The sequence below is a fragment of the Corvus brachyrhynchos genome, unplaced genomic scaffold (genome assembly GCF_000691975.1).
Source record: "Corvus brachyrhynchos isolate BGI_N302 unplaced genomic scaffold, ASM69197v1 scaffold126, whole genome shotgun sequence".
NCBI classification, from domain to species: Eukaryota; Metazoa; Chordata; class Aves; order Passeriformes; family Corvidae; genus Corvus; species Corvus brachyrhynchos.
The window spans coordinates 3,976,373-3,986,174 of record NW_008239283.1 but is presented as its reverse complement, the minus strand read 5'-3'; the positions used below and the strand labels follow the sequence as shown (position 1 = coordinate 3,986,174).

The 9,802-nt window shown below is 41.8% G+C and overlaps 1 protein-coding gene across 1 annotated transcript in view; it reads left to right on the top strand.

Moving 5' to 3' along the window:
- Positions 1–9,802, top strand: part of RAB3GAP1 (RAB3 GTPase activating protein catalytic subunit 1) — a 23,279-nt gene that overhangs the window by 12,036 nt on the left and 1,441 nt on the right. The window contains exons 14-25 of the mRNA XM_017740112.1: positions 1–31; positions 350–522; positions 1,447–1,501; positions 1,783–2,148; positions 3,179–3,316; positions 4,549–4,776; positions 5,241–5,337; positions 5,423–5,526; positions 5,636–5,751; positions 6,690–6,792; positions 8,285–8,305; positions 9,619–9,798. The exon at positions 1–31 is cut by the window's left edge and continues 95 nt beyond it. Of these exons, the coding sequence (XP_017595601.1) occupies positions 1–31; positions 350–522; positions 1,447–1,501; positions 1,783–2,148; positions 3,179–3,316; positions 4,549–4,776; positions 5,241–5,337; positions 5,423–5,526; positions 5,636–5,751; positions 6,690–6,792; positions 8,285–8,305; positions 9,619–9,798 (1,612 nt within the window). The remainder of the gene's footprint in view (positions 32–349; positions 523–1,446; positions 1,502–1,782; positions 2,149–3,178; positions 3,317–4,548; positions 4,777–5,240; positions 5,338–5,422; positions 5,527–5,635; positions 5,752–6,689; positions 6,793–8,284; positions 8,306–9,618; positions 9,799–9,802) is intronic.

Genomic DNA, 9,802 nt, shown 5'->3' with positions numbered 1-9,802 from the left:
AAACAATCTTCCTCCAGAGAATGAAGATTATGTAAGTTTTGCTGAGTGACACAAGAGAAAGCAATTTTGAGAGTGTGTTCATAAAGACTTTGCTGTGCTTGCCCTACATCTTGTAATATGTAACTTTTTGAAAGAGGAATTTATCTTTGTGGAATCTCTAGGCAGAAATAGTGATGATTTTCATTTCCTTGTAATTCCTTTTTTCTTCCAAAGACTGTAGTTTTTGGTATCTTTTAAGCTTAAAATGTTGCTTAACTGTTTCCACTGGCAAACAGGAAAGAGATCACATGATTTTGGAAAAAAATGCCATTTTTTCTGTATTTCTTGCTTTCTTTTATTTCTTCCCTAGAATCTCTTCAGTCAGTTTAAGTCTGCTCCATCTGACAGTCTGACATACAAATTAGCTTTATGCCTTTGTATGATAAACTTCTACCATGGAGGAGTCAAAGGAGTGGCACATCTTTGGCAAGAGTTTGTGCTGGAAATGCGTTACAGATGGGAGAACAACTACCTTATTCCAGGGTAAGATTTGTTGTTCTTGTTGCTCCTTTGTCAAAGAAAATGTTCTTTGTTCCAGGAACTGAGTGAGGTCACTGTGACTTTGAAACAGACAGCTTTGGAGGGTTTTTAATTGCAAATGCTGTCTCTGTTTTTATTAGCCTGCTTCCTTAAGGCAAAAAAGGGCAGGGAGTAGGGAAAAGCATCTGTGTCCTCCTTTGAAAACTACAAGATGCCTGGGGAAGCTCAGTTTGGAGATTCACGCCACTGTGTGAGTGAGGGTGGGGGAAAAAAGTTAGTGTGGTGTAGTTTCACCTTTCTTCTAAGGACGCTTTTCCAAGTTCCTGCTGGTGCAATGGCCTTTGCAGATATTCCAGCCCTTCCAGGTTATGTCTGCTGCAGCAGAGTTTGTGGCAGACCAAACCAAGGGCTCTCTCAAGATGAGGTAGAGCAATAAGATACCCTACTTTTAGGGTTGCGGTATTTTGGTTGGGGTTTGGGGTTTTCTGTTAATGTGACAGACTGGTCATTTAATCACTAGTTTGTACTTTAAAATGGTTACACTAGCAGATAAAATAGAAGCTGAAATATATAGCAGTCACTCCACTGTATCATTGCAGTTTTAAAAGTACAGTCAAAGATGCTTAATTCATGTTTGAAAGCAGTTACTTTTTCAACTTCCAGTTGGAAAACTGACCAGGAAATGCAGGGTGTTTCACACTAGTGTGAGTGATCTCTGAGCTCCTGAAATGACTCCTGGGAAATACATGTAATTTAAATTCTGGGCTTGTCTGCTGAGACAATAGAAGAGCAGTATAGTTGAAATGGTGGGAGTGGGTTCAGTGTGGGTATTTGTCACTCTTTTAGATTTCATGTGATTTAAGACCACATGTGTGTGAAAGATTTAACTTTATAATTGATAATGGTTACACTTCTACCTTTTGTTAGATTAGCTAATGGCTCTCCAGATCTGAGATGTTGTTTACTGCATCAGAAACTTCAGGTAAATATCCCAAATTTAAGAATGATTTTTCTCCTAAGGAAACTGTCAAAATTACAGCAATTACTAGCTAAATATATTGTTGTTGTAGATTTATTTTTGCTTGTATTTTTTGGGTGTGGAATTAATTTTTGAGAAAATTTTTGTTATGGCAACAAGTTCAGTGGAATTGTTATCTTTTAGAATTGTAAGACCTTTTCTGTGACTCTGCAAGTTTTTCTGTATGATTGTCTCCATAAGGGAAATTGCTAAACAATTTTTTTTCTGTTCCTTTAACTTTTTAGATGTTAAATTGTTGCATTGAAAGGAAGAAAGCAAGAGATGAGGGGAAAAGGGGGAGCGTGTCTGATCGTTCACCTGGTGGTGCTTCTGGTGATGGTGCAAAAGGAGGAGACCACTCTGGAGATAACCCTGACAAAGAAAAAGAATTTGGCAAGTCTTGGGAATCGTGGAGTGACAGTGAAGAGGAATATTTTGAATGTCTCAGTGACACAGAAGATCTTAAAGGAAATGGACAGGAAAATGGCAAGAAAGGAGCAAAAGAAGGCAGCAAAGAAGCTGTAAACTTAAAACCAGAAGGTCGTCTGCATCCACATGGAAAACTGATGCTGCTACATCCAGGAGAGCCTCTCTACGTTCCGATAACACAGGTGAGGGAGCAGGAGCCGAGCCAGATATGCAATAGAATACACAGAATGTGGCTCATACCTAGGATTGTGAAACTGCCAATAGCTTGCAGGTTACAGCCTTGTCTGTTGCTAAAATTGCTGAGTGTCCTTGACCTAAGACCTCGTTTTTAATTTTTAAAACTTAATGAGGCTACTAATTCCACATGGTCTTTGTTTTACTTGAGAGTTTGAGTTTGGGGTTCTTTTTATTTCCAGTTCTTGAGGCATCTTCCATCCCCTCCTTACTTTCTTTCCTATAAAACAGAAACTGCTGTGGTCCTTCCACCACAGAGATTTCTGCCTGACTTTGCACAGTACTGGATCAGTTTTGCTGCTGTATTTGTTTTTTTATAATTTCTCAGCTTGCATCTAAAAGGCCATAGTCATCAGTTTTGGTGCCATTTTCTAAAGCAGGTTTATCATCAAACAACTAGAAATGTTACCTGACATCAACAGGCTTTCCTCCAGAGTGACTAGGGATGAAATAGGAAGTGGTGCTGTCACAGAAAGTAGTTTGAAATCAGCTATGCACAAAGAATGCAGTGGTTTTCATTCTCCTGAGAGAAATTATTTCTAATTAATGTTGCTTTGCTTGGGTAAAACATATGAGCAGAGAGTAGTCAGGCAAAGTGTTCTCAATTAATTGTGTGCTGACAGTATCAACAGCAAAAATTCTGCATTGCTTTGGGTAGATTTTCATCCATCTCAGCAAAATTGTACCAGTCAAACACCTCCTGTATTTTGCTTGGATTTTGGCATTTTAACGACATATCCTTATGTTGTTACTTCATTCTCAGGTTATTTTCTGTTTAGTTTGTCTTTGTTAGTGTTCTCTTCAGATGCACAACTTGAGGCTGAACTGCTAAAGCAGTAGAAAGTTGTGATAATTTCCTTTGAGTACAAATGAAGCAGAATGAACTTGTGGTGAAAGGGAGCTTCCTGCTCCTTCTCCCTTGCTAAGGGCTGAGTCCAGGAGAGGCTGTTTGTAACCCTGTGTGTTCCCATGTCACAGGAGCCAGCCCCCATGACTGAGGACCTGCTGGAGGAGCAGTCGGAGGTGCTGGCAAAGCTGGGGACGTCCGCAGAGGGCGCTCACCTGCGGGCGCGCATGCAGAGCGCCTGCCTGCTCTCAGACATGGAGTCCTTCAAGGTAGCACTGCTTGGACACTTCTGGGAGATTAGATTGCTTTCTTCTTAATTAAACCATCTCTCTTGCTTGTGTTGGACACTTCTGAAGGTTTCTAAGTTGGTTTTTTTTTCCCACAAAACAGCTTCCAATTAGTTTCAAGTTGAAAATAAAAATGTACTGGTAAAACTCTCGGCACATTTCAAAATCTATGACGATGTGGTCTGTTATGCTGTAACATCCCAGTAAGCTTACACAATGTCTGTGGGAAGGGAAAAAACACATCAAACATACAGTTGTGAATTAAAGCAGCTCTTCCAGGTTGGGACTGGACTAGCTGTGGTTTTTGGTAATTTGTTCCATTTCTTGTCTGAGCTCTGCAGAGGGAGCTAAGAGCACATCCACTGCTGTCATCACAGGAGCTCAACACTAAAAAGATTGGAGATTCTGTAATAGCTATAAGTATCTTTTTGATTATTGCAGTGTTTATGGTAAAAGGATATAATGTGCTGTACAGTTAGAGTATTTATAACGGTAATCAGTTTATTAACAGTGACTCATGGCATATGAGGTATATGTAGAAGTTTTATTTATATGGTGCAAGAAATCTAAAATCTCAAAGTAAAACTACAGAACCATAATTTGAAGCACAAGTATACTCTTCGTAGGTACCTCAGATGGAAAACTGGGATTCCTTTTATGTTCTGGACCTATGGATGTAGTTAACTGTGGTGATATTGCATCTACAAAAAATGAAGTTACTTTTGTTTGGGGAAGATTTTTAAAGTTCCTTTTTAAAAGAGGAAGAAAAGGGGAATTTTATCACTGGAGTGCTAAAAGATGGAAAGTCAGTGTCAGTGCTGAAAACATACTTAGGCAGCCCAGTGATTCTTTCAGTCTTTAATGGGATAAGCTTAGTGAAAATTCCTATTTATTGCATGTGTCAGGTGCCAGGTAGAATCTTAACAGCCTAATTTAGAGCTTGCCTGAAATAACTGGTGAATGTGTATTTTGTGGGTGATGAGAAGGTATTTTTTTTTTGTTGCTGATGATGTGGGTTTTACCCCTTGCCACTGTCTTGGTTTATGCCTTATTCCCTCTGTCCTGCTGTACAGTTTGGTGACTGTGGACAGAAGAATTCCCTGAGTTTTCTTATTCTGTGCTCTACCCACTAAACCATATTGCCCTCCTACCCAGGCTGTCATGTGTCCATAGGATTTTCCAGGAACAGTTTTTCTGTCCTCTCCTCCCTGTAGGCAGCTAATCCTGGCTGTTGTCTGGAGGATTTTGTGAGGTGGTACTCGCCTCGGGACTACATCGAGGAGGAGGTGGTTGATGAGAAGGGGAATAAAGTCATTAAGGGCGAGCTGAGTGCCCGGATGAAGATTCCCAGCAACATGTGGGTGGAGGCCTGGGAGACGGCAAAGCCAGTCCCGGCACGGAGGCAGAAGAGGCTCTTCGATGACACCAGGGAGGCTGAGAAGGTGAAAGCTCTGGGCTGGTGCCAGTCTGGGCTGTGATGCTCCCTGCAGCCCTTCCTTCTTCCCCTTGCAGCATTTAAACACTGACAGATCCTTGCACTGTGTTTTTGGAGTTACTGAACTGTTTCGTGCATGGCTTAGGGTTGACTGGAAATTCTTGCTGCTGTACAGGAGGGTGTTTGAAGTACCTAAAAGTACCAAATGTTACTTTAGGTATTTCTTTGAATTATTCGACTTATTCTTCGAATAAACCAGATTTTTACCTGCATATGTGCTAGGAACATTTTTGTTTCCTAATACAGTTATTTTTAGTTTCATTCTAACCTGTTGGGAGGATTCATGTAAAACTGCCTCTCAAGTCCTGTCTTACAGTGGTGTTCCATTCTTGTGAATTAATCTTTCCTAGTTAATCTTATCTTTGGGAAGTAGTTTTGATCACTAAAATACTAAATTTTCTAATGTTGCAGGTGCTTCATTACCTCGCAGTTCAGAAACCGGCTGACCTTGCAAGGCATCTTCTGCCTTGCATCATCCATGCAGCTGTACTCAAGGTAAAGGATGAAGGTAAATAATGTTTAATGAATTACTAAGATCTGTGAGGGGGAACAGTGCTGCAATAATTACAACTTTGTTTCTTTCCTTACAATAGAAGCACTAGAAGATATATCTTCAGTTAAGAAGATTATAAAGCAGATAATATCCCATTCCAGCAAAGTGCTACGTTTCCCCAGTCCAGAGGACAAGAAGTTGGAAGTAAGGTTTTTGGAGTGGCTGTGGCTGAAAACCTGATAGACTTTTGCACTGTTCATGGGAATGTTAAAAGGACAACTTTTTAATTTTCTCTTTTATTAAACTCTTGCAGGAAATCATCGCTCAGATTATGAGTGTGGAAGCCATCATTGCCAGGGCAAGATCTCTCAAAGCAAAATTTGGGGTAGAGAAATGTGAAAATGAAGAGGAGAAAGAAGATCTACAAAGGTGACTGGTTTTTTTTCAATTCTTATTTTTCACTGTGTTGTTTTGTTTTTCCTCTGATGCTCTTGTTTGTGCTTTCAAAACTTAGGACTGATAGAAATGGTGACAATAAAGAAATACTTAGGAATCATATTTGGGTATCCCTGTCACTGGACTATCTAGAGATGATGTGTGTGGGTACCCTCAGTGCTCCTCCAGTTAAGCATCTCTTTGGAAACATTTGATCCACATTTTTTAATAGAATTTGGTTTTATCTTGACAATACTGGGGACTAACTTTTTTTTTTTTTGTGTGTATATAAAAAGTATATTTGATGAACTCTGTTACCATAGCAGTAAAATTAGGACTAGAAATTTAGTATTTTCTATAAATATTATGGAATGAAATAGCCCCTTCCACGGTTGTTTTCTTGTCTCCTTACTGATGTGAAACATATCACTGAGGAGCTCTGAATGGGAAGTGACAAGGCATGCTGCCTTGCATCACTACCTGCTGTCAGATTATTTACTTGCTGCTCAAGGTGACTAATACGTTATAAAACCCAAGTTAACTTCTTGCTGCTGTGCTGGGAGGGAGAGATGACATTCGTGCAGTACGTGTTGGGAGTTCAGAGATGTGGTGTCTGACCAAAGCAATGTCTTTGTGCTAAAGAAAATTGTCACATTGTGAATACTTCTGCATGGCCAACACCATGGAGGCTTTCATGCTGATTTTATACATCTGCTTTAGGAGCCTGGGTTCCATTCTTAGGTAATTGAGAGGAGAATTTTTTCCGTAAACTTTCAGAATAGCGAACCAAGAGAATCTGCCAGTTCTCGCCCCAAGCAAATGATCCTTGGTGAAGGCCTTGGCACAGGAAGCAGCTCTAGGTTTAGATCAGCACACTTGATCTGGCTGAGGTTTAAACATCCCTTTTCCTTTTCAATCATTTGTTCCATCAGATTTGTAAACAGTCTCCTGGAGCAGCCAGAAGTGTCAGTTGTTGGTGCAGGAAGAGGACCTGCTGGCAGCATCATTCACAAGCTCTTTGTGAATGCTCAGAGGGTAAGAGAGAGCTCTGGGTCGCCCTGCAGACACTTCTGATTTAACCAGAATGAGGCAATGAGTTATCATATGGTGCCAGTGTATTTTGTCTGCATATCTGCATGTATTGTCATAAGTGTGCTTGAGGTGTTTTCTGTGATGTTCAACATGATTTTGGCAATAACAGAACCTTGCAAGACCAAAGAAGAGTGAGTGAGCTGGGATGTTAAGCAATTGAAGCCAGCTGGGTAGATAGAGGTGTCAGTAATGCTTGATGTACTTGAAATGGTAACGTCAGTAATGCTGTTATGGCACAAATTTCTGCCTTATCTCAGCAAGATCAAATGTTGATTGTTTGACATAGAAATGTAGAGAAACTGGTCATAATATTACCTGTTATGGAGTAACTTCTTAAACTGAGGCTTATGCTTGGAATACTTGAGATTTCTTCTGTGGAAACCAGCATGCTTGGGAAGTTTCAGTTCTTTTTCAGTGGGACTCTACATTCAGTTTACCTATTGCCAGTGTTGCATCTGTTTTCTGGAGACCCTTCCCTTCCTGATACTGATGTAAATGTTGCCTTTTTCTCTTAAGCACTTTTTGGAATAATTAGCCTGAAAGTATTGATTTCCAAACCTCATGGACTGCAGTCAGCCTTCAGTTTCTATCAGAATTACACCTGTTCATAGCATCAGATTTTCGAACTCAAATTTAACTACAGTGTTAATAATGAGGTAGCAGCCTGAAATCCCATTTGGAAATAATTGCTGGAAAAATGTTGTGATTGGGTGTTAAACACTTTAAAGGGATCGATGCTTTTGTAATAATCTTTATTTTGCAACTCAGCATAAAAAGGACCATTCTGAAAACAGACCATGGTTATTCTGAGGAATGAAAATTGGGCCATTTCTTATATTCTTCCAGTCTCTAGGGAAAATGTGGTTGCAAATCTGAACCTGCCAACCAGCCACCCTCACAGACTCCCCTGTAAAGCCCAAGACTGTGCTGCATCTGCACATGTATGCACTTGCCTCTTTAGGCAGAGGCAGTGTTTTCAAAACTGAGTAAGTTTCTAGCCCTAGGGTATGTGCAAATTTCTAGGGTTTTGTTTGTTTGAAACACCAGTAACTAAAGCAGGATTACAGGTATTCCCCACTAGTAGATGGTCAGTGTTAAGATTCTTAGTAGGACAGGAACCAACTTGCTACAAATCCCCCTTTCTGTTTAACCTGCCATGAGTTATTTCAGTAGAAATAACTCATGTTTGGTAAATAGAAGTGGAATGAATTCCTTGTTCATTACCTTTTCAACCTGGACTCCTCTGTGAGCTGTGTATAATGTGTTCTGTTCTTGAGTTTTCTCAGGAAAATTCTGATAGCCAGTGCATGTTCTTGGAAGTTGAGTGCATGATGTCTCTTAAACCTACAGTCTCCTCCTAACCTCTTGTAAGTCACCTCTGACTTGCCTTTGTTTCTGTCTTTCATCACTGGTTCTTTTCTCATCCCTTTCCAAGCTGACTGAATCTCCTGATGAGGTAACCAACTTTGTCCCTCCTTTCCCTCTCATCTTCTCTGCATAGAGCTGAACCTTCTGGTAGATAGAGTGCAGCAGCCAGATTTAGTCTGTACTGGTGTTCACATGTTGAGCATAAAAATAACTTTGTGTTTCCAGAATGGTTTTTCTGCATTCACACTTTATTTTTAGAGCCTAATAACATGTAGTGAAAAGAGAGAGAAATGTTTAATTAAAAAAAAACCCCAACAAACTAAAAAAGCCCTCTCAAAACTAAAAAACTCAACCAAAAAAAAATATTTCTTCAAAGGAGTATTGATGTTTTCTGATGCTGAAATATCTGGCCATGCCTTTATATTCTTCTCTGTTGCCACCACTTGTTTGTTTTTTGGGGGGAAAGGAGTGATGGACAATTAGCTGGATGCTGCATCCCCAACACTAGTACTTCCTGAAGATATGGAACTTTTTGGACACAGATATTTGGAAAAGAAGCAGGGTAACTGTGTAAAGTGTAGCACAGGGAACATCCTCTGTTGGTTTCCTCGAGCTGTTCTTGTGGGAACACGTGGTACTTGTCCCTGGTGGGTTCTGTGGCACAGCATGCAGATCCAAGCGGGGCTGGGTCCTCCTGCTCCCGGGAGAGGGTTGGGAGCAGAGGGGCAGCAGTGAGGGCCAGCCAGTGGCTTCTGCCACAGCTCGGTGACATTGCCAATGTAGAGTTGTACATGCTTGAATTAGGAAGGACCCTGTTAGGGTTTTGGTAGGGGTGTGTGTTTCCATAGGTATATGTAATTGAGGGAATGTTTATTTGGGCATGCCAACCCTTCTTCCAGTATCCAGGCATCAGCGTTGCTCCTGCCTAGCTCTGAGGCAATGAGCAGCCATGGGGCTTGTGCAGCGTCTCACTCGCTCTGCAGTGTGATTTCAGCAAGGCTCTCTGGCCATGAAAAGCCCATCCTGCAGCAGTGCTGGAGTCTGAAAAGGCAGGTGACTGTCAGGACTGCAGGAGTGGCACTGATGATTTTGAAAGGGAGGCTGCCTTGGCCTCCTGTAGCCGGAGGGAGCTGAGAAGGGGCCATTCCCTTCAGTCACAACCCTTGCTTCACACTGCCAAAACATCTAGGCAGAGCTTCACCATCCACACGAGGGTTCTTCCATCTGGTTACGTTCGCTTTATTTCCTAGCATCCCATTAATGCTTTGCTCTGTGTACACATAAAGCCTCTTGATGTGTTCCCCATTTATAATCTTCCTCTGTGCCTCTTGAGAACAGTTTTCTGAGTGCCAGTGTTAGGCAGCAGCCCGCCCTGTCACTGTCGCTGTGCTCTTGCCGCAGGTCCCCGCCGTGCCGCCGCTGGAGGAGGAGCTGCGGCGCTCGGGCTCGCAGGAGGAGCGCAGGCAGGGGGTGCAGTCGGAGTTCCCCCCGCCCACGGGCCGGGAGGTGATCCTGCGCACCTCCGTGCCCCGGCCCGCCCCCTACTCCAAGGCGCTGCCGCCGCCCATGGACAGCGGGCTGGCCC